The 27,809-nt window shown below is 32.0% G+C and overlaps 4 protein-coding genes, 1 long non-coding RNA gene and 1 other non-coding gene across 8 annotated transcripts; 3 read left to right on the top strand and 3 right to left on the bottom strand.

The window, feature by feature from the left end:
- Positions 1 to 252: 252 nt before the first annotated feature.
- LOC123212872 (receptor protein kinase-like protein ZAR1) lies at positions 253 to 3,217 on the bottom strand. Its single transcript, XM_044632100.1, has 2 exons — positions 1,449 to 3,217; positions 253 to 1,320 (listed from the first exon to the last, which is right to left on the bottom strand). Exons 1-2 carry the CDS (start codon positions 2,926 to 2,928, stop codon positions 650 to 652), a joined length of 2,151 nt encoding a protein of 716 aa, XP_044488035.1. The 5' UTR covers positions 2,929 to 3,217; the 3' UTR covers positions 253 to 649.
- Positions 3,218 to 9,680: 6,463 nt separating this feature from the next.
- LOC123215098 lies at positions 9,681 to 10,505 on the top strand. Of its 3 annotated transcripts, none has more exons than XM_044635158.1 (3): positions 9,681 to 9,975; positions 10,073 to 10,143; positions 10,271 to 10,505. In XM_044635158.1, the coding sequence occupies exons 1-3, from the start codon at positions 9,891 to 9,893 to the stop codon at positions 10,451 to 10,453; spliced, it is 339 nt and encodes a 112-aa protein (XP_044491093.1). In that variant the 5' UTR covers positions 9,681 to 9,890; the 3' UTR covers positions 10,454 to 10,505. The 3 variants fall into 3 exon arrangements, 1 of the variants encoding a protein (XP_044491093.1); XR_006501950.1 differs by having other exon boundaries at positions 10,056 to 10,143; XR_006501949.1 differs by lacking the exon at positions 10,271 to 10,505 and having other exon boundaries at positions 10,056 to 10,264.
- A 2,136-nt stretch (positions 10,506 to 12,641) lies between these two features.
- LOC123213448 lies at positions 12,642 to 15,124 on the top strand. Its single transcript, XR_006501703.1, has 2 exons — positions 12,642 to 14,011; positions 14,116 to 15,124. It is a non-coding gene; the product is annotated as an uncharacterized LOC123213448 (long non-coding RNA).
- A 1,823-nt stretch (positions 15,125 to 16,947) lies between these two features.
- Positions 16,948 to 18,972, top strand: LOC123213136 (DNA-directed RNA polymerases II, IV and V subunit 12). Its single transcript, XM_044632501.1, has 3 exons — positions 16,948 to 17,103; positions 17,201 to 17,293; positions 18,717 to 18,972. Exons 1-3 carry the CDS (start codon positions 17,064 to 17,066, stop codon positions 18,737 to 18,739), a joined length of 156 nt encoding a protein of 51 aa, XP_044488436.1. The 5' UTR covers positions 16,948 to 17,063; the 3' UTR covers positions 18,740 to 18,972.
- Positions 18,973 to 20,722: 1,750 nt separating this feature from the next.
- Positions 20,723 to 20,833, bottom strand: LOC123215168. Its single transcript, XR_006501970.1, has one exon. It is a non-coding gene; the product is annotated as a U6atac minor spliceosomal RNA (small nuclear RNA).
- A 271-nt stretch (positions 20,834 to 21,104) lies between these two features.
- On the bottom strand, positions 21,105 to 24,366 carry LOC123213215. The gene is made up of 3 exons (XM_044632603.1): positions 24,206 to 24,366; positions 23,898 to 24,106; positions 21,105 to 21,570 (listed from the first exon to the last, which is right to left on the bottom strand). The coding sequence occupies exons 1-3, from the start codon at positions 24,296 to 24,298 to the stop codon at positions 21,285 to 21,287; spliced, it is 588 nt and encodes a 195-aa protein (XP_044488538.1). The 5' UTR covers positions 24,299 to 24,366; the 3' UTR covers positions 21,105 to 21,284.
- Between the last annotated feature and the right edge of the window lie 3,443 nt (positions 24,367 to 27,809).

Raw genomic sequence — 27,809 nt, 5'->3', positions numbered from 1 at the left:
CAACTCATTTGAGTCAAACATAAATTCAAGGTTAAGTTGCTCCACAGTTGAGAAAGGGAGTGTTATCATTCTAAATCGTAATAAGTCTCTCATTGAAGCAAAACACAATTTGAGTTTTATCAGGAAATTGGTTGAAAGGTCAAATCCATGAAGTGAAAAATAGAACTTCTTCAATCATGTGACTAGAAAATGGCTTGTTTCATCCATTTGGTGAATGAACGTTGAAGAAAGAATGCAAGAAACAAACAAACATATAGGAACTTCTTTGCCCAAGCAAAACAAAAGGTCTGCAATAAGAGCAAGAAGAAGAAGACAACTCCTCTTCACATATATATGCTAGAGCAGTTGGAATCTCTCATGGCAAGCTCTTATGGCAGGCCTACATTCATCTAGCTCATATTTAATAATAAAGAAGAAAATTCTACATCAAATAATAAAAAGATGAACACATTTATCTACCACAAAAAAAAAAAAAAAAGATGAACACATTTCTTTCATAAACATCTTGCATAATATGCTAGACATGTTCAGTTGTAGTACAACCATTCATTCATCAATCTCTCGCTCGCAATGCCTCTATTCTGTTTCCGTGTATCTAAGATTAGTTCATGAATCACCGAGGCTCAGGATTCTTTGCTTTAAGAGATTTTTAGTCACTGGAAATAACCAATCTGTCCAAAGCATCGGAGATATGCCGCATTGTAGGTCTCCTTTCAGGGCTGCTATGTACACAAGCCATTGCAATCTTTAGAACCGCAATAATCTCTTCTTCCCGTTCAGCATCAGGTGCTAAATATGGGTCTAAAACATCCGCGAGTGGCTTTTGCTCTTCAATGCAGAGCTGAATCCAGTGTACAAGATCCATTTCAGAAGATCCCACATGGACAACTGGTGTTCTTCCAGTAATCATTTCTAGTAAGATCACCCCAAAGGAGTAGATATCCCATTTCTGTGATGGCTTCACCACTTTGAGTGCTTCTGGGGCCTGATAATAAGACCCCAGGTTACTTGACGAATTGGTTGTAGTAACTTCCGAAGATACACTCCTTGACTGCCTTTCTTGAGGTTTCTCTGCAGGAATTCGATTAGATTGTAGGGTTGGTGACCCACCAGCAATATTAGCAAGGCGTCCAAGTCCAAAGTCAGATATGTGTGGTTCCATGTCCTGTCCAAGCAGAATATTACTTGGCTTCAAATCGCCATGGACATACTTTTTGGGACTAAATTCATGAAGATAAACCAAGCCTTTTACAATCCCTTTTATTATTCTCAACCGAACTGACCAAGATAACGGTGTGAACGGTACAATTCCTGGCTTCCCTGTTATATAAAGAAAAAATTGATACAAATCAAACTGACTAATGCATATAACAGCAACACAAACCTCTCCGAAGAAACCAAATTATCTATCAGAAACAGTACTTGCAAGAGGGTTTTAATAAGCATACCGTGAAGTGCAGCGCCAAGGCTTCCGTTGGGTATGTAATCGTAGATGAGGAGTTTCTCGTCAACTGACCAGTAATAAGCTCTGAGGGTTACAATATTAGGATGCCTTAGCTTTCCAATTGCTTCAACTTCCGTCTGGAATTCCTTGAACCTTTGAGACCCGCCTTCACCCAATCTTCTCACAGCTAAGGTTAGCCCATCTTCAAGAACAACTTTGTAGACAATCCCGATTCCACTCTTTCCAAGAACAAAAGCTGAGGCCTTAAGCAGTTCATCCAAATCGAAAGCCACCTGTGTATCGAGTGGCACAAGATCATACTGCTCAACATTCTCTGATAGCGTCTCAGATTCATCTTTCCTAAAGCAACAACACTCTTTCCTTCCCTTCTTTCCCTTCTCAAAACCATAACTAATTTCATCTTTACCCTTGCCATGGCCACAAACCCTCGAATAACAATACGAGAACAACAGCCCAACAAGGCAAATTCCAATTACATCACTCACTATTATAGCAACTATAGCACTCTTACTTAGCCCTTTTCCTTTCCCAATCTTTCCACCATCATCATCCACATTGTCAGGAGGGTTATTGTTAGGAAAAAATGGATATGAGGATGGTGAATTTGCACTTGAGGCATCAGAACATGGGTTCTTCAATGGCGTTCCACAGAGACCCGGATTCCCGATAAATGCTGTTGGTCCTCTATTCATTAGAGCACCACTTTGGGGTATTGGTCCACTCAAATTGTTATAAGTTAGATCAATATAAACCTTCTCGGGAAGATTTCCTAAACTAGCTGGAATTGAACCACTGAATAAATTATGGGACAAATCAACAGTTCCTTGCAAACTCGACAAATTCCCCATGTTGCTAGGGATTGAACCATTGAAGTTATTGAATGAGAGATCAAGTTTTTCAAGTGAAACCAAGCCAGTACCAAATTCATCTGGCAAAGGACCAGTAAAATTATTTTGACTGAGATCAAGGGTTTTCAATCTCTTGCATTGCACAATTGACGTAGGCAATGACCCATTAAAGAAGTTCTGTGATAAATCTAAAGTTTGAAGGTACTTAAGCTTGCCAATCTCATTTGGCAAAGGCCCAGAGAAAGAATTCCCATAAAGGACCAAACTTTGTAGCCCCTGAGCTTCAAGGAGCTCAGTAGGAACACTTCCAAAAAACTTATTATTCCTTAAATTAACATGGCGAAGATCAGAAAGAGAGCCTAAAGAAGAAGGAAGAAAGCCATAAAGCTTCTTCTTTGGAATGCTAACAGAGACCACCATTTGCTCCTTGCATGTAACCCCATTCCATGAACAAGGGTTTTCATCAGAAGAGTTCCAGTTACTCAAAGACCCTTCTGGGTCCTCATAAATGGACTGCTTAAATGACAAAAGAGCATAGCCTTCACTATTCAAAGACTCAACAAAACCATTGAAGTTGCAGAGAACAAGCACCAACACAACAAAAGCACACAACATCTTTACAACAACAACAAAGTGACCTTTAAAATCAAATGTGGAGGAGCTTACGGGGATAAAAACTCACCTTTGTTTGAAGCAATGAATAGTGACAGGAGCAGAGAGCTGAACTGAAAGTGAGAGAAAGAGATGGGAAAGTGGACAGACTGTGTGTGAAAGGTGTGAAGTGATGTAGAAAAGACTGAAGAGAGAGTCTTGAAGAGGGTAAAGGTTAAGGTAACAAAGCAAAGCAAAGCAAAGGCATTGGGAAGATTGATAATTGAATCAAAGAAAGTGAGGTAACAGATTAAAGAAGAAAGTTGGTGAGACAATCCATACATGAACAACAATGAAACTCAATTTCTCTTCAATTTCCATAACTTTCAATTTCTCGTGATACTTTGATGAATAGAGTAGAGATGATGATCCCATGTGTGCGTCCTTATTGCCTACACAATGTTTTCACCCTCTTAATCATGTTTTCCGATTGAAAAGTAACGACATCGGTGCCGGTTAATCGGCAGTGAATTGGTTACTGTTCAAACAATTTTTTTTGGTAAATACTGTTTAAAATATTAAAATAAAACCAAATTATATTTATATAAAAATAAAATTAGTTTTATCTATTTGTAACATATTATGTAAGTTAATGAAGTGTTGAGTTCAAATTTTAATAAATTTAAACGTTAAAAAAATTATTTTTTATTTAAGTTTTAGTCTATTCAAAAAAAGATATTCACAATATTTTTAAAATTTAAACACTTTAAATATTTTTTAATAATATTATTTATCTTAATAATAAATTATTTATCTTGTCATCCGAACGAGACATTTTAGTCCGCTTGAACGAACGAAGAGTAGGTGCTGGAGCCTCAATCTTTATAGTGGAGGAGCCTTGGAGACTTTCGGGGAGTGATCGGACGGCTAGTATTGGAAGAAAGATAGAGCAGGAAGATCTGGACTGTGATGATTAGTCCAAATTGGCTATGAACCGTTAAGGGGACAACGTGATGATTATGGTCATTTTGTGTCCCAAATCATGATATTATATTAAACCCATGTAGAAATATCCATTGATGGAACCTTGACTGCCGTTGATCAGACCAACACCGAAAATTTTGACCTTTAACTTCTTTTTTCATCAGGATAATCTAGTGGTCCTAACGCTCTCTTATTGTAGTGGGTCCCTATACGGTTTTCCATCGATGTTTTACACGTGTAATCAAAGTCAATGAAGTTCCCCTTAATTAGCTCATTCTAAATTGGGTAATTACTATTATGATTCTCATACCAATAAAGAGCATTGTTAGAATTAAGATACAATAAAATAATACTTATCTATTTTAATCATATAAATAACTATATATATTTTATTTATATTATTATATAATTAAATAATTTTAAATTAAAAATAAATAATATTCAATTACACGATAACACATATAAATATATATTTATTTGTGTACTCAAAATAGATATATATTTATGTATAAATGATTATATATTACTATATAATTAGATAATATTATATTAAAAATAAAATAATACTTAATTACATAATAATATATAATTAGATAATATATTAACTTACGTAACCATGAGTCAAGTTATATCGTGTCAAGGCCTATCTTAATAGTACGGCTCGGGGTATAACACTTAGCCTCTTATATTGTGTCTTTGTAAATCTTTTTACGAACTAACTAATATATTTTTGTGCGTTAAGCTGCACAAAACTCAAAATTGTATATATTTTTAAATTTTTGCGGTTAACCTATCACAAGCAAACAGCCAATTATCAATTACAAAGCTGAAATTAAGCACACAAATTAAACATCTTATGTTTACAGAGAATAATTTCACAACTCCTAACAACCCAGTTAAGCTTACATATGAAGTCCCAAGTATCTCACTTGAGTTGTTGAAGCTTCCCTTCAACTAATGGTCTTAAATTTCCTCACGTACTGAGATGAAGTGTGTGGCAATGAACGAACCTACAAGAGAAAGTAGAAAAACAAACAGTACAAGTTGTCGAAAATAACAAAGTAACAAAGGGCTTGAACAGTTAGAAGCAATTGAAAAATTAGTGCCCAAACAGAGAATTATCAGATCAATTTGCTCGTTAAGGAGGGTGGGCTTAAATACCCAAAAAAGGATAATCGACACCTATACGAAATCTCAACATATATTGGACAATTGAAATTAAATTTTGAATACGAACAATATAATTATCATATATATAAAAATAAAAATCGATATCCAAATGTTCACATAGAAATCAATAATACGTACGCATATAACATGACTTCTAATCATCCAAAATGTATTAATGGAAAATACTTTGGCAATTATTTTATAAAATTATTTTTAAATATATTAAATAATAAATTATAATATTTTTTGTGAATATTTATTTATTATTTAATAGAGGAATAAAAATGATTATGAAACGCATGCAAAAGAATCTTTCGCGGTAAATTAATTCTCATTAATCCAACCCGCATAAAAAGTACTTCTTATAGAAGTGCTTTTGTAAGAAGCGCGGATAAACAAAGAAGCACCAGCCCAGCTGCCTCAGAATAACTTCCATTACTCACCCGAAACAATCATTGTAATTCTCGCGATATGAGAAATTAACACGGCGATAATTTAACGCTAAATCAACATGTGAACCAGAGATAGAAAGAAATGGCCGTTTGTCAGAGTGGGCCCCACCTAAGTTTTTTATCGTTTTATGTACACAAATTAGAGGATTCACTTTTTGACGGATGCTTTTGTAAAATGTAGAAAATTTTGGGGAAACATGGAAATAAAAGAAGTTGAGGGTAATTAATCAATTTTAATAGCCCCGGGTTCTGTTCCCGTAATGGCAAGTTCAACTGTTCTCTTTGTCTTTCTAGTTTCTCGAAGTTTTCGGTCAACTTTCTGAGCACAGTTTTATGAACAGCTTGTTTTTATATATTTATTTATTTTTGGGATTTAGGTTTTTTTCTTTATAATTAATTGAAATATCAAAAATTTTAATAAAATTAATCGTTAAATGCATTAACCCTATTTTTAATTGAATAATAGATGTATTATATTAAATATAAATTAAATAATAATAATATATTTTCAAATATTTTAGAGATAATCAATAAAACTAGGAATACATAATTTTGATATATAAATATGTATTTATGTGATTAGAAGATAAAATAACATCTAATCATATGAGAATATATTTATATGTGTATATATTTGTATATCAAAAAATATATATATCATTACTTAAAGAAAATAATATATGAAGGTATCAACTTATCAATTATTTTTTTAATTATGGAATCAAAATTTCATTTTAAAGATATTAAATTTTTATATTTTTATTAAATATATTAAAATTTCGTTATTTTCTATTAAAAAAATACTATATTAATCAATTGGTTTTAAAAATATAACAAAACAAATAATTTTAATTTTGTTTATTCGATATCATCAATAAAAAATACTAAATTTTTAATAATTTTTATAAGAAAAATTTTAAATCTAGTTCTCTTAATAAAAAAATCTAAAAGTTTATTCTATTTAATAAAAATATAAAGTTTAATCAATTTAATAGAAAAAAGTAATAGTTCGATATACACTATTAAATATTGTTATCATAATACTTTAAAAACCCGTAATAGTATAAATTTTTAATAATAATAAATCTAACGTTTTTGAACTAAAATGAAGGTTTACTTGATTAAATGGCATGTTGAATGGTTTGATTGGTTGGATAGATCGGTGTTGTTATTATGACATAATTAAAAATTTAAAACAAGTTTAAGCCTTATGACATTAATATAATAATTTAACAAGTTTGATTTAATAGTTAAATCACGTTCCGACTAAAACATATTTTAATTATAACTTAAAATTAATTTGACATCGATTTTCAATCAGATCAACAAGTAAATAATGATATTTAAAACCTAGGTTAAGGTGTTGGATAAATTTTGACTTCAAAATTATTGTTGGATGTTAGTCTCATCATTTGTGAACATGATGACTCCATGGCATGAACATATGTATGAGCAAAGCTCTAAGCGGAGGAGCAACGGTTCACTATGATCTAGGCCATTGTTTATCATTTTGGTGCAAGTGGTTAGCAAAAAGGTAAGCACCATCTGATAATTTAAGATATATATTTGTTTAACTTCCGCTCCCAAGGTGATGCGGTGGCTTGTCGTTATTTTTGGGTGGATTTATACCAAATCAAGTTTGCATAAGTGCAATCTCAAGCTTTGTGAGTTCAAGCTGATTGGTGAGCAACGAACATTAGAGAAGAAAACCATGAGTTATTAAAACAGAAAGAAAGATCATAATCTTCATAGAAGAATAGTTTCGGTGTGGTGACACTAATAAATCCTTGAATTTAAATTGAACTAAATCTTTAATCCGAGTTTAGCTTATTTGAACTAAATACAGATTTAAACCCAAATTAATTAGGTTTAAATCCACTCCTAATTATTTTCTTCAAATTTTTTAGGATAAATATGTTTTTTTTTTCAATCCTTCAACATTATCAAATAAATATATTAATAAACTCATTTAAAAATTTTAATTATATTATACTGATGTTATCGTTTTGTTTAATTAGTTAGACTGATTAACCCACAAACCGACCTTTTGATTTGCTCAAGGCCCAATCTAGATCTAAAAGCGTTGCATCAAATCCTACTTGTAAAAATATGATATGTATGATTCCGATGTTTGATCCAATATATATACAATTTATACATTCATTTGTAAACAACTAGCTCAAAAGGTACGAAGTTGTCGATGTAGCCAAGTAACCTTGGCTAAGTGACATCCGTTTACCTTAGAAGAAGCAAGAATGTCGACTTGAGTAACACAAATATTGGCAAGAACCCTATACATAAAAAATTGAAACAGTTCTTCATAAGGTTTCTCTGCATTAGGTAACTTTAAACCTAAAATTAGGTGTAAGACCTCCCAACAAATCCTATAATGATAAAACACAAAAAAGATATTCGATATATATGAGTATTTCATATTGATCGAGATTATCGATGCTTGTTTTGGGTTAAAAGGTCAATAAGAAAACTGCATCGGATTATATATTCAAAAGGGTCGGCAGCAACAAATGAAAAGACGTAAAACAAAAGGCATGAAGAGCTGGCTGGAGTGTCCCTGGAATCTAAAGCATTTTTGACCCAGAATTTCACAACTTGGAGCCCACTCTTATAATTGAATTGGAGATCTAATTTACAAAGCGTTACATCTGAAAAATAATACAATTACTTTACAGAAGGCAGCCTTTTTGTCTACCCATCTGTAGTGTCACAAAACAAGCATGACGAAAGACCTGTACAAAGTCTTTTTGTTGGAAAACAGACTGATTTTGAGAGGATTGCCAAGTCAGCTTGCCCTATATTTGGCCACAGGGCCTCCCTTTTTTCTTATATTTTATCGATTCATTTGTTGATTTTGTCACAAAAATGCTATTTTGCAATTATATATAATGTACAATTTGGGTGATTTGATATTAAATTGAGGGTTTTTGTGGCTCTAGCTCTGTCACGGGTGCCACTATGACTAGTAGCTATTCCTTCTCTTTCCCTGGATTAGATATAAACAATTTTGAACTCAAATTGAAATAGCTTATTTGAGCACTATAAGGTGAGGTTTAATTGATCTGAATATTCGAGTTTAAACTAAATTAGATTGAATCCAAAATAAAATATATTCAAATCAAGTTTAAACATTAGCTTGTTGAACATGAACTAAATTTGATTTTGTTTTTTTTTTTTTAAATTCAAATTAATCTTTAATTGATTTTTATTTGTGTTTAACTGAGATAGTATGTTAGATTGATTCGACTATTTATATAGACATTAGCATGACATCATGCTTAAGCCAACATGATTAATACTTATTTTAAAATTTTAATTATATTATATTAACATTATTGTTTTGCCCAACTGATCAATCTGTAAATCGACTTTTTAATCGAATCAAAACTTGATTCAAGTCTAAAAATACTAATTACTAACTACATAAAGTTCAGAAGTACCAACATGAATGGTGGCTTTGAGAAGTGCCTTTTATAGGTGGCAATTTGATATTTGCAATTGACAAAATTATTGTTGGAATTTAAGTAGAAGTGGGTAAATTTGGTCAAGGTGTGTGGCAATTTAGTATTCCTAAGGTTAGCATTGGATCACCTTTTTTTAAGCCCAATTAACCTGTTCATCAGTTGGTTCATATATTTTCAACAATTTCTTTGGCATTTATACAAAAAATTAAGACACCAAAATCATATATAATTTGAGTAATCTTACGGGTAAGAATAGTTGGGATTAACAGAGATATAAAAACTGAAGTATTATCGTATGATTCAGTGATATAATTATTTATTTTACTTTTAAATTAAAATCATACAATTAAATATACGATTTGATTTGATTTGATCTTAATCAAGTGTAAGATTGACTCAAACTTAAATTGAATCTATAAATATCCAATTAGAGCTTGAATTGTTACACAATATCATCGCAAGACTATTAGTGATATGAACAATATCGTTGAAGGACTAAACAATATCTTAACTGAGATAAAAAAATATTATTAAATAAACAAATGTATTAAGCTCTTGAGTTGAAACTTTAACTTAAAATTAATTTGTTTAAACTAAATTGTGATTTGAGCTTAATTAACTTAAATTAAAATTATTTTTAATCATATAATAATATAAAAGTTTGTTTATACTCAGAAAGTATCCACCCGTTCATTCATATATCAAGTATAAATTGATATGGTTTACACTTTTATGAATTTTGTATTCTAAATTTAGACCTTCAAAGCAGAAGCCCAAAGCAATCCCAACCCGGCCCACCTGAAAGAAATCTCAGTGAAACGACGACGTTGCATTAACACAACAAACTTGAGGCCGAGGGATCATCGAGCATCGAACACGACGGCGTGAAGAGATACGAAGAATGACCGACGACTCTATCACTTGTGGAAGCTATACACGCGAGCCCCATGCTAGCCGTACTCTGTCTCTCCGGCGGCGCCTCTCAGGTCTCTCTCTCTGTAACAACACTCAAATTTTAATATTAAATTATTAATTTATTTAGAGCAAATTGATCAGTTTTAGGCAGGTTAATGTCGGTTCCAGGAGCTTCCAACGCCATGCTTGAAACAGTTGTACCGTACTCCAGAATGTCCATAATTCAGTCACTCGGCAAGGTTGACGGTTTTTGGCATGTGTAATTTTCACTTGAGTTTGATCGATTCGTGTAGATTACTTGATTACTTGAAATTTCAGATTGCTTGGAGATCTGTCAATTAATTGTCATTTTATCTTTCACTTCAGGGGATCGCAAATGCATGCAAAATCCCAGCAACATTCGTTTCCTGGTTGACTGAATCTGAAAAAGTTACTGAATTTGAGGAATTCTTCAGTGAAGAACAAGAAATAGAACTCTTTGCTTTCGGGTTTATCCCTTTTCAAATGGTTTGCTTTTCATTGAACAAAGTTAATTTAAAATCGGCTTGAGGTTAATTACTTAAGGTTTGAATTTGATTTAAAAATTATTTTAGGATTTAGAGTTTAGTTTAAGATTAATTTGAATTTAAAAGAGTTAATTTAAAATTAATATTTGAATTTAATTTAAAAATAATTTTATTTTAAACTTGCTTGTATTAACAGTCTTGACTTATTTGTTTCGGGTTTAATTCGAATTTAAGCAAGAATTACTGTTATTTCTACGAAACTCACCGACAATAATAAAAAATAAATAAATAAATAAAATAAAAAGAGATAAGAGATAATAATCCTTTGGCTCTGATATATTCCTTCTGACTTTCACTACACCAAAACCAAACACATTTCGATACTGACAAGAAGCCGTCAAAATCTAACATTGACAATATTATAAAAGTGGTAACCTTACTGTACCTGTAACTAAAACTGTCACATTCTTGACAAGTCAGCCAGCCCGCCCTGATTGACCATAACTAAATTATACAGCAAGGTGAATACCAGAGTTTCAATTCAGGCACCGCAGGCGGCGCCGCATCCGGCGGCACAATTGGAGGCATAAGCAACATCAGCATTTGTAGTAGAAGCTTTGTCCTTGGAAGCACCTCCAGCACAAGAGAAAACAACAGCTGAAATTATAGAAAGAGTCACCAAAACTGCCCACAGGAGAAACACTACAGCTCCTCCTTCCTCTCTTACCATCATCATCGTTATCTCTTTCCATTGCCTCATTCTCTTTAGCTTTTTCTGTGGAAAATATGGACAAGTTGTGTTCTCGATATACTATAAAAAGACTTGAGAGGAAAGATGGTATTTTCTTCGATTATATTTGGCCACCAATCACAATTTAAGGAAAGTGCTTTTAGTTTTTGGTGGAATAGAGGGGACAATATAGGGTGGATTATGGGCTAAGCTAAATCCCAACAAGGGTTCATTCGAGTTCAAGTGGATAAGGAGAAAAATTGTTAAGAAAGAAGAAAATGAATTATTCCAGAAGCAAACTTCAACACTTACATCGATCTCTAAATTAGTTCAATTCCAATCCATCTCTAAAAATTCAATTAACATTGCACAAAGATTCATTTTCTTTTTCATATTTTTTCATTGTTTTTTAGCCACCAAAACTGATCATTTTGAGGATATATCAACACTATATAATGTTATGTTATCAAAACTCTTTGTCAATCAAACTTGTGGATACAATATTCGTAAAGACAATTAATGACTAAGAAATGCTACACTAACTTGCAAGTTGAGAAAAAGATTTATATAATGCACAATCTCATCCATATGTTATAAATAGAAAACGAGGTCCCCACCCACCACAATGTTGAAATCTCCCTAACATCTAATACCAGTTTGCTATTGTTTTGCAATCACTTCCGCAATTTCAATAACCACAATCAAAGTGTAATTATTTTTTTACTATATCAGGATCACATCCGTGTCTATCGAATCATACATTTTCTCATTTTATTAAAATAGTTATATATGTATCTTTAATCTCAATTAATATAAATTTTTCACGGTGGAATCGCTAAGTAAGAGTGACTTCAAATTCAAACACTTAATTAGCTTTGTAATATTATTTTTCAGTTCATATTATTTGTATAAAATCACTAGCATGAATTTAAAATCAATTTAGTTTAATTCTATTCAAACCTCACATTTCAGAAGGAATATGATAAACTTACAAAAACTAAGAGGAAGGAGATGAGTCATCAAAGTACACGTGTACTGATGGATTTTCAATTTGTACCCATCCGAAATAGACATGAGATAAGACTGTATCTCGTTCTGGAAGATGGATGTCAACAAAATCCAGCTCAGAAAAAGAGACAAACCAATTCATGCATTCACATTTTCTAGAGAGTACCACTATGCATATAAATTATAAATATAAATTTATACCTAAATAATAATTTTTAATTATATAATTAAAAATTATTTTATTTTAATTTAAAATTATTAAATGTTTTGATACCACTTATTAGTAGTACCTAAATCTATAAATAATAGGAAGAAAGTCCAAAATAGTAATAAAAGTATTTGGTTTGATTTAACTTAAAATAGAATATTATAAACTTAATTAACTATGGGTTGAGAGTTAAATTTAATTTGAATTAATTTGGTTTTGAATAATTGTTAAGCTTGAATGAGCCAAATTAGATTTGGAATAACCGTAATTTGAGTTTGCGTCAAACTAACTCAAATCCAATAAATTGTTAAAAAATTATTGACAAATTCATCTTCTTTGACAATATTTTTTTGTTTCATAATCCTTTTTTTTCAATCTATGCTCAATAATCCTTCTTCTTCTTTGTTGTGTCTTGGAGCTTCACAGGCAAAACAACAACCTCATTACTAACTCAACTTGAATTTTTTAGATTTAAGTCAAGCTTGCTTTAGTCCTTATTTAGATTTGACTTGAATTCACCTCTGTAAGTGACTTTGGGAAGAGAAAATCCACTAAACTTCTTCCACAAGAAAGTCCACAAAACTTTTTCAACAAATAATGTGAATCTCAACAATTTTCCTTCAATTCCCAACGTTGCACAACTCGTTAATCTGTTGGTTCCCGCTGCTTTGTCTATTCAAAAACTGCCCCTTTTCTTCTTGGCCATGGATATATATATAAAAGGACCTCCACCATCTGAACTGCACAGCTTTAAATTCCCTCTTCGGTCAGTGTATGTTGTGCAGAAATTGGGTTTTAACATGAGCAGCGAGAAATCATTTGGAATAATTTTAGTGAGGTGAAGTGGCCGGGCAGTTTTCTAGAAATGAAAATAGCTTAGATTTTCATGAGTCCTGTGTCACTGTCACTCAGCCAAGTTCTTGGCTTCAAACTTCTCGTTCAATGGAAACCGTTACATCAGAATTGCATAATTTCCCTGATATTTTTGAGGGCTTAACGAATATTTCAGGTTCTGCAGCATCTACCGGCAGTATTAGCCTTGGAGTTAAGCTGGAGACTGCCCGTGAACATGATAAGGCCGAAACAAGTTGGACTGGTTCAAAAAACCTTAAGAAATGGTTCTTTGGAAGTGCCACAGTGATGTGAGTTCATTGGTTTGGGGCCTGAGACTCACCTAGTGACTGGTAGAGTTTCATATTGACAATTTTCTTGTAAACTATTTTCTTCTTGGTTCAGGTTATAGATGCATCATCAGAAGAGCTGAAGAAAGAGCAAAACAATTGCCCCAAACGAACCCGTTCAGCTGAAGTTCATAATATGTCTGAGAGGGTAAGAAACTGGGAAAACAGCTTAGGGATGGATCTAATCCAAACTGACTTGGATCAAATTTATGGCTCAGCTCATATGAGTTGATCTGATAACACTGTCAGTGACCCTTTGGTGATACTATGCACCAGCTTGAATGGGGCAATATGACTTCACCTTAGATTGAATCTACCCTTGGGAAAGCTTCATATACTTCTATGGTGTCTTCTTTCTAATCTTTCCATTTAAAAAAAAAAAATCAATATGCATGTTTTGGTGAACAGAGGAGAAGGGACAGGATAAACAGAAGGTTAAGAACTTTGCAGGAATTGTTACCCAATTGTAACAAGGTCAGAGTTCCTTTTTCTATCTATTATTCCTGGTTTTATATCGTGTTAATTATTCTGATTTTTATTGAGTATTTTTTTATTTTTTTTTTCTGAATTTCTGTCAGATAGAGCTTCTGTGTTGGATGATGCTGTAATTATCTTAAAACCTTGAAGTCTCAAGTTGAAGTAAGAAACTATTCCACTGTCTCACATTACTGAAACAACTGTGCTGTACTTTTTTCCTGGTAAAATGCATCAGATTATGTCAGCCGCAAGAGAAGCTATATTACAAGCCTCATTCATGACACCAAGTGGGATTCAAAGCTCACAAGTTTCACAGCTTTCCCAATTTGTGCCCATGAGGCAAGAATTAGGAACAGGAATGAGAATGGGAATGACATATGGGATGTGTTATGCTCCGAGTGTTTCGATGGTATTGATTCCCTCGGCCAGCCTTCATCCTTCATTACTTGTAGGATTCCCTCTCGCGTCTCTGCCTGGAAATCTTGTGCTTCCTCTAGTTCAGGTGCCACTAATTCGGCCACAAACGTTGCCTGCACCTGCTGAAACATCAACCTGGAATCTTTTTACAAGGTTTTCTTCTCCATTTAATTTCCAAGGCCAAAGAGAGTCTGGTTCCCAGGCAGTGCCAATTTCTGCCATTGATCACAAATAACTTCAGATGATAAATGAGGTTTCAAGCACCTTCCATGACTGAGAATGTAGTCTCTGAAGCTTCTTAATTTGACTCAGATAAAGTCTCCCGTTGTTCAAGATGGTTGAAGTTCCAGCTTCACTTACCTTAAATTTACCTTGTTAATTTATTTGCGTACTTTGCTAGATTCTTGTTCAAGCTGAAAACCTGAACAAAACCTGATCAGTGTTCACTCCTGAAGCAGTTTGTCCTGTCAACTGTTAAATGAATTTGGCTATTTTAGTCTTTTCAGTTGCTCAATGGAAGCTCTGGAAGAGCCCAAATTATTTGTGAAAAAGTTCCTGGATAGTTATTTTGTTTTTGTACAATTCTGCAATGTTATTTCCGGTTTCACATGTATTGTTTTCCTTTGGTGGGTGCTCTTGGAATCCTGTCAACAACTTCAAATTGATATCGCGAAACAATAGAATGACCCATTATCAAGATGTAGTTTTGTAACCCAAGTGTCTTAATAGTTTACGAGTTCACAAGTTAAATATTTACATCCCCAGTGGTGCAAAATGTCCATACAAACTCAATATCTTTTATGTTTTATTAATGTGAGATTTATTTAGAGTGTTGCATCATGTCTTGAGTAATTTTGTCAGCAGGATAATCCACCTCTCCTTGGAACCTCCCATAGAGAGCTGGCAGTGTTTCCAGGCAGAGAAAGACTTTGTTCCGGAAACAAAAGCACAGTACCAATTAGGCTCAGTCCATGGAGAATTACAAAAGATGGAAGAAATGTTCATTGCCTCACCGAAATGACAGAAAGATGATTACCATTTCCTATTTAACTGGAAAAAGTAACAATTTCATTTATAATATGTGACACACACGAATTTCATTATCTAGTTAGGGGACCGGGCCTATTCTCTAATGAGAATATATCAATTCATTAATAAATATATTTATCGTTATAAAGAGAGATGATTAGATATTAAAAAAATATTAACTATGCTAAATGTAGCTTTGTTTTGAAATAAATTACAATAAAACTATGTATACTCACTTTAGGTACATAAATATGTATACATTTATATGTGTTATCATGTGATTGGATGATTTTGAATTAAGAATAAAACAATAACCAATCATATAATGATATATATGAGTGTATATATATTTATGTACCTAAAATAGGTACACATAGTATTGCTCAATAAATTATGATAAATCATTTTTTTTTATTTAGTGTTCATATTAGTCTGAGTACGATTACTTAGTTTATTGATTTCACATATTTTTTACTTCGTTAACTTGATAGGTGAATGAATATTTACTTATTTGTCCCTCTGCTGTTTATTTTCACTTCCTAATTTTAATAGCACGAGATTTATAGTATGATCATAGGATAATTTTTGTTAATTAATTATACTTAAAAGGTATAATTGTTACTAATTCAATATTTTTAAGTAATAGGTGATGTATAAGTTTTGATGGGCAATGTTATATTTACGTAAATGATTTTAAAATAGGGCAAAAAACTATTTCTCACCCAAGTTTTATCTTAACCTTGAAAACACATTCGTGTTAGATTAAAATCCTAAATACTTACCTATTTTTAAATTGTTACTAAATTTTTTATTAAATATAAAGATAAAATCATTATTTAATAATAATATTAAAAAATATATAATTTTATCTTATTTTTATTCAAATTTTAAAAATTAATATTTAACCCTTATACCTGAACTTTGAAAAGTGACTTTTTTTCTCTAAATCTCTAATTTTTTCTTTACTCCTCTTTCCAACCATTGAAGACAGACGCGATTGATTGTTGGATAACGAGCATTGTCTAGATCTAAATGACACTCATTGTCCATTTTAAACGACAGAGCATCGTGAAGATCATCCTCTAAACGACTCAGTTTTGTTCCTCCATCATTGGTTAGCTGTTTATCGAAGAAAATGATTAGATTTTAGGAAGGAAAAATAAATTTTTCAAAACTTAATTCAAAGAAAAAAATAAGATATAATTTTAATTATTTTAATATTACTGATAAAATGATGAATTTATCCTCTAACTTTAATAAAAAATTTATGAATATATCATAATAAATTAAAACTTAGATAAATATTTAAATTTTTCATCAAGAAAAATTATCCATTTCCCTTTAAAATAAAGATATAATAATTTGAATTTAAGAGTAAAATCAGTACAAGAAAGTGAAATATTTGTTTGTTATCTCTTACGTGGCAACTGATCTGATAGTTTGACATGCCACATGATCTCTTTAAAAATAAAGACCCGTTGCATTTTCGTAGAAATACAAATCGGGTTGACCCGGTTAGACTGTATAAATGACGGTTTTAAGTCGTTGAACTGAAACCCTAACAGTTTTGTTCTTTGAGTCAGAAACCCGCAAGGCAATTGCTATGGATCCCCAACCAGAACCAGTCAGCTACATCTGCGGAGGTACGGTATTCAATTTTACTAAAAAAATGAACTTTTTCGTGATTTTGATAGACAAAATCGATTATGATGGTGTAATTTTTTTTTTTTCTGGCTCTAGATTGTGGAATGGAGAACACGCTGAAGCCAGGTGATGTTATTCAGTGCCGTGAATGCGGTTATCGTATCTTGTACAAGAAGCGTACTCGCCGGAGTAAGTGTTTTTGTTTCCTCTGATCGTTTATATTTTTGAAAGTTTAGCTTATTGAAGGCGGTTCATCAATATTAAGATTTTTGTTTTTTTTGGTATCTTGTAAATGCTTGTGATTTAGATGAACTAAGAATTAAAAAGTTTGATCCTAATTTGGGTTGGATTCGACCCAAGCCAACTTGGACTTGAATACGTGTTTGGCTTGAAGGAGCCAAACTCGAGCTGAAGCAATTGCAGCTCCTTGAGATTGAAGTCGGTGCCAGAGCTCGCCTCCTTGGCGATTTTTTTCTTTTCTTTAATAAATCTTTTCTTCAATTCTTGTTCTCTCACGACTCTTCTCCTCCTCCAATGTTACTGTTCACCTCCTGAGTTGATGCTTTACTGCTTGAGCAAGCTCAAGCTAGCAGTTGAAGCTCGGCTTGACTCGAATCCACCCCTAAGCCTAATGAGGGTTTTAAAGAATTAGACTTGATTGTTTTGGTTTTATGCATCTTTGTAGTCTTCAAGTTAAAAAAAAAGTTTTAGGGTTCTGTTTTTTCGTGGCACAGTTTTTTTTGCTCTTTTGGGTATTTCTGAGTTCTATTTTGGGTTGCCGGTTCTCTATTTTGTCTATTTTTTTATTGTTGTAAGAGGAGATGCAATCTGTTGAGGCAATGATTAATATTGTATGATGAGTTAATGGAAGCTACTATGTGTCTTTAAAGAGAGAAGCTATGCATGTGAATTGCTTGAATTGCTAAGTTTGTTGAGATTGCCTACTTTGCTTATGTTTTCTGTGATAAGGATTTATTAATGAAGAATTTGTGGACTTCGCATTTAGGTATGATTTGAATGAGTCTGGAGTTATATAAAATTGCTGGAGTGAAAGTTTGTTAATGACTGCCTAGTGACAGGGATAAATTGATGTCTTTGCTTATGTTTCTGTGATGAGGATTTATTAAGGAAGAATCTGGGGACTTTGTATTTCATTATAATTTAATTCAGAGTTTATATTTTTTTGTCAAACGTGTGGCTTGCTATATGGTTAGATACATACTATGATATATGTATTTTCCTTGTAATAATGCAAGGAGTGTGCTGTATAACTTATGTCTATTGCATGGTTTTGAAGTTTAAACTTACAGTACTTGGTGTACAGCGTTTGGGTCTTTCAAATGTTCTTTTTGATGGGTGCATTTGTGGATTATACCAAGAGAAAAACTTCAACAAATTGGACATGCTTTGATAGTTTGTTTAAAGTCATCTTTGAAATTTTAAACCCTACTGTCTCCTTTTTGTGTTGGTCTTGTGTAATTCATGATCCAGCTCTATTAAGTTTTAGGTGCAACATGTGAGGTGTTTTTTGTTCTAATGTAATCTTTTGTGTTGCTTGAATTGCATATTGAATAAACATCTGATTGGACATTGAACATTTTGCTCATTGCAGTTGTCCAATATGAGGCACGGTAATCGCTTGTGTCCGGAAGTATTGAAGCATTCCATGTCCTGTTGGAAGTCCCCGATGGCTTGTAGTATGCCTATAGTGTCTGTAACGAACTTGTTTCTACCGGCATTAAGACTTTCAATGGTTGGATGGTGAATCGGTATAACTACTTTCATGTTTCGTGTGTGTTCCATGATGCAAGTGTGTGGTGTTAATGCAAATTATTAATTCTGAAACTTCATTGAAACAACAGTTAAAGTAGTTTATTTGTGTTGCTAGTGTATACCATAGATAATCATTTGTCGTTTTGTGCTGTGATCTCTATTACTCTCCATAAACTTCCTCTTGTGCTGTTCATCCGGCTAGGGCTTGATTCAAGCCAAGTGGAGTTTGAACATGAGTTGGCTTCAACTAAAATTCATAATAGTTAGTTTAAGCTTGTTTGAGTTTGTTAGAGATGTTGGAGGATCGCCAAAGAATGAATAGTGTTTCTGGTGGAATAAACAATATTATCGGACTGGGATAATCAAGCCTAACAATAAGTTGAGCCAACCTGGCTTGATCGAATCCAGCCCTGGCTTCCCAACCTCCTTTGTTGTCTATCCATCTTTACAATCCAAAAATCTAAGTCATCTACATTCTTCTTTCCCCATTCATCATATCTTTCGTATGGTAACCTTTAAAACCCCTCTTGAACCTCAAGCACCAATTGACAGTCTCATTAGACTTCTGCATCAAATGTTTGATAAGATCTATAAGGAAATTGACGAGCAACAATCTGAATTTTCGTTTATATTGTAGGACTTTCAGTATTAATAAAATACCTACAAATGTTACATATTGAATGTTAGGGTGACTCTTAATTTGGGAAGACTTGACTGATAAGGAAATTCAGATTCAACTAGGTATAGAGAGAAAGTCTTGTATGTGTGCATATAGATTCAATCTGAGTTTATTCAATTAGGATTAAATTTGATCTAAGTCAAACGTAAATAAGGTTCAACTCAAGATTGAATTCAAAAGAACAGTTTAAGATTGATAAATAATTTTGGATTTTATCTGAGTTGACTTGAATTTAAATGTTTAGTTTGATTTGAATTTGACTTGTTTAATTTAAAACTCGAATTTAAATTTAATTAGTTTGAATTGAATTTAACCCTATTGTAAATTCATTATGATCTCAGCCAATCATTCAAAGTATAGAGTGGGATCATTATTAAGTATGATAAGCCTAAGCCTTACTTTAATCTCACTTTTTATATCCACTCACTAATTCAAATAAACAATATAAATGTTTGTTTATTCGATGTCGGAAAGAAAATATGAAGGAATATGAGTTCATTTGCGTCACATCACCGAAAGATGATTAGCATTTGCTTATCTTTGACAAATAAACAAAAAAAAAAGACAAAACAAATGATTATTTTGACTAATGCAAGAATGAGAAAATATTCACTTTGGTCCCAGATAAGAGCATGCTTTTCTCAAAGGTTTAAAAAAAAAAAAAATTGGTCTTGAGAGGACATTTTAGAAGGCCGTATTACTGAGAACCCGGTTCGAGGTGGTTTGTTTAGAATAAACTAATTTTAAACTAAATATTCAAATAAACAATTTGAATCGAGATCAATTTATTTATCTATTTAATGATAATTATGACATTAAACTCAAGGTTAAGTACTATAATTTTGATCTGAGTTTGAACAACTCTTAAAATTAACTTTACTCAAATCGAATCCACTTGATAATGCTAGAGCCTTACCTTGAGTTTTGTATTTAATGGATTGGTAATTTTATCATATAGAATTAGGGGATAATAATATCCCAAGTATTAAACTACCACATTTTTTTTTTTGTAAAAAGTACAAAACTTTCATACTAGCTTATTGAAAGGACCAAGCTTTCAAATTTTTATTATTGAAGAAATTAAACTTTTACTATTTTTTATTAAAACTATCAAACTAATAAGACAATCGGAATTGTATTTGTTCTGTAACTCAACTAAGAAATACTTAAAATTTTGATTTCTTTTATAAGAAATTTAAAAACTTTGTTCCTTTAATAGGAAAATCTATTAATCCCTGTCAGGGGAGATACCAACCTTCTCTCCTTTCTACGAAAACTAGTAAGACACTCAAATATTAATATCAATGGAGAAATTTCAATGAAAATTACTGATGTGGGATAAAGAACCAAGTTGGGATTTTTGGCTTTCTACGTTGAGATCATAGTTCTCCTGGGACTGGAACCGGAACCGACAGTATCAGTTTTCGGCTGGTGATAAGGAATTTGCATTTCAGAATATATTAAACGATTATCAATCTCTTCTTATAACACAAGATTCAAGTTCTAATATATTAGCCCTGATTAGATAATTCTAGAGAAAGTAAAATGTATAGCAATTCAAACATGACACTATATTTCATTTCTAAAATATAATCACCACCACCACAACATATATAAACATGCAGCTACCCTATAGAAGACAGCATATGGTTTTAATTCATCTATCTTTTTTTTTTTTTCTCAATAAAATTACAAAAATGGTGGAAATGAATCTAACCCGGAGGATAATTAAGCTTTCTCGAATTCACTGAGATGGTGTGGCTGTGTAGTCATGCCAACGCCTTCGTTGTGGTGCTTCTGCCATCCACCAGTGTCAGCCCTGGAGTGAGCCCAGTAGTAGAGGATTGATCCTACCAGTGACAACAATGTTAAAGCTGCCCCTGCAGCAAAGACGCCTTTCCGAAGGGTGGCACAGGAAAGCTCGTTTCCACCAAAGATTCCTCGGTATTTAGTGTGATATGCGTTTCTCGCTGACCCTGCCAATAAGCATGCTTCGGCTCCCAGAAAGCTAATCCTGTTGTTATTGTTCATTTTTTGGTTACTAATTCAAGTCAGTCTTTACACACATTCTCCAAAAAATGGTAACAAAAAAACTAAAGATCGAACAATTTCATTCGATAGAACCTGCCATCAAGATTCAAGAATGCCTCATAAAACTTCATAACTTCATACATTTGAAGAATTGTACGGTGTTTTTTTTTAACACCCTTAGACAAATCTCACATTGATAAAAATGTTTTTGCGTGTAGACATACCACATCATATGGTGATTAAATTGTCTCTTAGCTTATGTATTTTGGACAACAAATCTCAAAAACAAAACCATTATATGTTTAAAATGGACAATGGATTCGACTATACTTTGGCAGTAGGAGTAACTAAACTTTGGCTGACAAAGTAGTAGTTTAATCCTCAACTACATATAAGAATACTTGATCTTATTGTGAAAACTACTCAAGAATAGAAAAAAAATGTTGCATTTCTATATCTGCACTGATGTTATCTAGTAATTGTTGAATGAGGATTTATCAGAAAGTACTTGGTGTTTATTAACCCTTTTATGATATAAAATAATACCCAAAACACCTCTATAGGCATTGACATTTGCCAAAAGATCCATTGGATTCTTCTAAATTGGAAAAAACGTTGTTGTTGTTTTTTTTTTCAGAAACCTTGACAAGTGTTTTTCCAAGTAGCTTCACCAAACATAATCTCATCCTTATAGACAACCACTGTTCCCCAGTACGAGAATCGAAAAAGTTAGTAGAAATAAATCAAAAGTAAAGTGTATTCTTAGTCAAAAAAGCGAAAAACATGTTGAATATTTCGAAGTTCCTCCCACCTACTGCCATTTCCCAAATTAAAATACGTATAAAAAAAAAAACAAAAGCAAAGATAATCTAATTAAAGTCTGAAATGATAAGCCACATATGTTAAAGCTTAAAGTTGTACTTGTGCTTGAATTGAACGGCCAAAGGCCTTAATCCCACCTATAGGTTGTTGAATCCCTAAACTTATACCCGTTTTGTGTTTGAAAACATAAACCCTTCTCTTTTTATTATTAAAATTAACAAAATCAGTTAGATTTAGAAATAAATTTGTCATTTAATTAATAATATATTAAAAATAATAAAATTTTATCTTATTTCTCCTTTTGATTTAGAAAACTAATAATTTTCCTCTAAGATTAAATTTTAAAAATTACATTTCCCCTTATTAGGTTTCTTTTCTCCGGCAATTAAAATCCCCCTTCTTTGGACATAACACTCTCTAGCGTCTTCATCGCTTCATTCGGAGAAGGGAGAGCCTAGTCGTTGGAGGGAAAAAGCATAAGAGAAATGGAAATCTAGTAAAGAGAAAATATAACTTTTTCAAGTTTAATCATAAAAAAAAACTGTAAGTTTTCTAAATTAAAAGAGAAAATGAGATTAAATTTTATTATTTTTAATATATTACTAGTTAAATGATAATTTACCTATAATTAACTGATTGTGTTAATTTTAACAACCCATAAATAGAATTTTGAGTTTTCAACACTTAACGGATGATAATGGTTTGAGATTTAATAAGCCTTGGGTGGGAATAGGTCTTTTGGCATCGAGAGCCCAAAGAGTCATCAAAGCTGTCCTCTTTTAGAAATTCGATTCAAAAACGGTTAAACGAGCTGAGAAAGAAAAACTTAGTTACAGAACTGAAGGTAAACTTGATTTCCGTTTACAATTTTCTCAAAACCGAAAATATGTTCCACTTGAAAAAATAAAAACCAAAGCAGTTCTGTTCACCCGTGATACAAACTCTTGCATACAATCTACTACGGCATCACGCTCGTCCTTATTCTGTGTGTCAAGTTGCTTTGTTTCCAAAAAATTGCAACTTGACTTTGAGTATAATTAGGCGTAACCTTTAAACAAATTATTAGTTATAATTTCAATAAACACCCTGAGGTTTACTGCTGTATACACAAATTTCAATTTTCTATCAATAATTGTGATAAAAATCCGAACTTTAGCTAACTAAGAATCAAAGCTGAAATAAATTAAATAATACAGTTGGGATACGGCTAAATTCGAACTTAACTTATTTACTTTCATGCTCAAGCTCCGGTCAAACTAACCCAACATGAGCTCAGTTTAACCAGCTCAAGCTCAATGCTAAAAGTTTGATTTCCAACTCCGGTTCAAGTTTTAGGGATATGTTATTCGGTTCGTCAAATTCACCAATTTAAAAACTTTAATATAAAATAATATTTTTTTAATAATGTGCTAAACTCGAAAGTTTATGCTCGAATTTGATTCAGTTTGAATCCAGTCTTAGTAGGGAGGGATAGATCGGGAAAATTACCAGGAAACGACGAAGAAGACGACGGCGCAAGCAGTGGATGAGCTGCCACTAACAAGGCCTTTACCAAAGCAAAGACACCTAGTAACGCCGTTCAAAACAGCTTGACTCAACAACAGCAAACCAAAAGCCGCCAATCCGTACACAGTCGACGCATCCGTCCCGTACACACAGTAAGTCCGTTCATCGTACTGATCCGGCACCACCTTAGCCTTCAAAAACACAAAAAGAAGCTTAAAATTTATAAACACTCCAAAATTTTTCTTTTTAATTAAAAAAAAAAAGAAATGGTAAGAAGTCAGAAAGAGTACATTGCTGCGTCGCCGTTCGGCTCCGACGGCGAAGACGAAGGCGATGAGATGAAGAGAAGTAACAACAGCCAGAATGGAAACTGAGACGGCCATGATTTTCCCTTTTTTTTAATGTAAATTTTGGGGAGAGCGAGAGCTGATAAATAAACAAGTAAATATAAATGACAAATATTATAAAAATAATAAAATAAAGAAATAGATAAAAAGGACTCTGCTTTTGACTTTTTATGAGTGTGAAATTTGTTTTTTTTTAATCATTATTTTTTTTTTTAAGCCTGCTTTTCTGGATTCCTGTCTTGTGGATTTCAATAGCAAGAACAAGGGCTTTGGATGCCACTCTCACAGTATGGGTGGTTATTTTTAATTAAAAATAAAGAAATATTTAATATAAATAAATAAATAAATAATATTATAAATTTAATTGTAATTAAATATTATTTTATTTATAATTTAAATTTATTTAATTATAAAATAACTATTAATAGTTATATTTAAATTTATATTAATAATATAACTATCATTATAATTTATGTGTATTAAAGATTGTTATATTATTCATATCATGAGGCCAAACGATTATTTCCCACTCAAGGTATGTTGCAATCTCAAGTTTTTACTTTTTAATTTTGATAATATCAAACACCTATCCATGACCGGTTAAATATAACGAAACTCTAACCCTGAAAATTTAATATCATTTTTCCCCCTAAAAGTTTAAAAATTAACATTTTTTTCCTAAGCTAAGTTTAAAAAGATCATATTTCCCCCCCTAGGGTTTAGTTTCCAAACCCCTTCACTTTCTCCAACACCATCGCCGGCCGTCTCTCCCTCCCGAACGTTTCTCTTCCGCCGACAGCCCCCCCTCAACTCCACCCCAATTCATCCGACGTCGAGAGACGTCGTCTGAGAAGAGAAATCGTCTTCCTAGATGACGAAGACGAGATCGATCGATCTCGTCTTCGTCGTCTGGGAAGATGATTGTCTTCCCAGATGAAGACGACTCATCTTCTCAGAGGACGATGAGTCGTCTCATCTTTGTCTGAGGACGAAGTTCTTCGTCTTCCACAGCTTCTCTGACGTCGATCGGGAGTTCAAATGGGAGGAAAGAGATCACCGGAAGGAGAGGATTCTTCGAGAGGGAGAGGTCGTCGGCAATGGAGCCAGAGATGTCGCTAAATATTTCAAAAGGAAACCCTAGACTAGGGAAAAAATTTAGTTTTTAAAGTTTAAGGGGGTAAAAATAGATTCTATTTTAGTTTATTTTTAATATTATAGAGGAAAATGATGATTTTACCCTTACCACCATTAATTTTAACTGCTCATAGGTGGGTGTTTGATATTATCAAAATTAAAAGATGAAAACTTGAGATTACAGCATACCATAGGTGGGCAATAGTCGTTTGGCCTATTCATGATCACAAAAGGTGACAAAAAGTTTGAGCTATTACTTGTTTGTATTAATTTTTTTGATAATAATTTTGATATTTATTTTTTAAATTCTTCTACAATATTAAAAAGTAAATGTTATAGTCTGTTTTAATTTTGCTTTTACGTTTTTTTTTAATACAATTAATTATTATTTTATTTTTAATTTAAAATTAATTAAAATCCTAAGTTACAATAATGGATTGTTTTGAGGGTAGCTGATCACATCCCATAAGTGTAGTGGGACCCAGCAATGCCAGGAATCAGGGTTATTGGCAGATGGGTCTGGTGTCCAAATAGCTGGCTGGAGTGGTGGACCCCAGCAGTCGGCTTGTCGGAACTCCTCTTTCCCGGTTAGTTCACTGGTTGTAGCCGGTAACAATTTCTTCGTTTAGAATTAAATTGGGCTTGAGCTGGCCCATCATAATGTTGGCCTGAATCCTGTCCAGGGAGTGATATGGGCTGATAGCCTGACCCATTTGACTCAAATTTAGATAAGTTGGCCCTTCTCGACTCCTACAATTAGGGATGAGGTTGATTTGACGGCTCAGATCATTGTTTGTCTCCGGTTGAGCTTCGATCTAGAAAAATTAGCTTAAGATTGATGTCTCATCAATGTTATTATATCGGAGTTCGCCTTATGGATGATATTTTCATTTTCTCCTATTGTTTTTCTATATTTGAATGATTCTTTTTTTTCTTTTTAAGTGAATTCTTCATCTTCTTTGGTCATATTATTCATTGATTAGCAAACCAAATTTGAACAAACTTTTGTTCTGAATCGACTTAACTCAAATTTATCAGTATTCACAATGTCAAACGATTATTTATTTTGGTAAAAATGTTACAAAATAAATAATTTTTTAAAAATAAGGTTTTATATCTTTTTAACCGAAGTAAATATATTTTGGGTAAAAAAAATATTTGTAAATTTAGTACAGTAAAAATTAATAAAATTATATATATTAACAATGAGTATAAATTTTTGTATTAATGATGATATGCCACAATGTAACTCGATAATTTTAAATTATCGATAAAATTATATTCAATCACACGATGATATATAATCGTTAATACATAAATTATTATTTATTATTAATGTATCATTCAAAGAGAATAATACCCAAAAAAAAATAAGATCCTCAATTGATAGATAAATTATATATAATATTAAATTTTTAAACATAATTATAAATGTAATGATTTGGATCAGGTTGAGGTTACATGCCATGTGTATGCCTTATCTATCACATTATTCATCTTACTCAACCTTAATATATATTTGACACCTCAACATTGACATATCCACATATATCGAAATAATTGTAATGTTTTACAACTCAGTCATTCTCCCTCCCTTCAAAAAAACTATAACTATATCTATATGCACACAATATTTTATTAAACAATTGAATATATTGTTTATGTGTTTTTTTATAGTAGTTAAATCGTGTATTGAAAACTTAATTTTATGTATCGTGTATTAAGTATTGTATCATATCGTATAATATAGCTTTTAAGAAATAAAATAATAAAAAAATATAATTAACACGTTATCATTTTGAAAAACATCATAAAAATTTAAAATTTCTCATATATACCCCTATTACATTATTATTTTATCTAAAAAGTGTATTGATTCATATTTATAATATGTATTGTATCTTATAATACGTTTACTTTATTATATTAATTATGATACATTTCATAATACGTTTCGTTTTTTATCTGTATCATATCGTATGATATGTATCATGTATCATATATATTGATAACTATGAAATCTTCATGTGATCGAATGATTTTAAATTAAATATAAAATATTATTCAATCGCATAATAATATATCATTTATACCGAATTATGCATTTAAAATTGTGTATATATAGTATTACTTTTCTTCCTTATTTGTATTTCTATTAAGATATAAGATACATTTATTATATAGTAATTAAATTATGAAACTGATTATGTGGATTATAGTTATGAGGATTTGGTATATTTTGAGGTGTCATTCTTATCTTATAAATCAGAATATGCTTATATATTATTCTTATCAAATAAGATAAACTTTCATGTGATTAACAATATTAATCAGTTAAATTTATAGCTTATAGTTATTTTTAATTCGTTGTGATTGTACCTTTTTGTGTTATGGGTTAGAAGACACTCGATCT

Source organism: Mangifera indica, chromosome 4 (genome assembly GCF_011075055.1).
Source record: "Mangifera indica cultivar Alphonso chromosome 4, CATAS_Mindica_2.1, whole genome shotgun sequence".
NCBI classification, from domain to species: Eukaryota; Viridiplantae; Streptophyta; class Magnoliopsida; order Sapindales; family Anacardiaceae; genus Mangifera; species Mangifera indica.
This window is presented reverse-complemented; position numbering and strand designations above follow the sequence as displayed.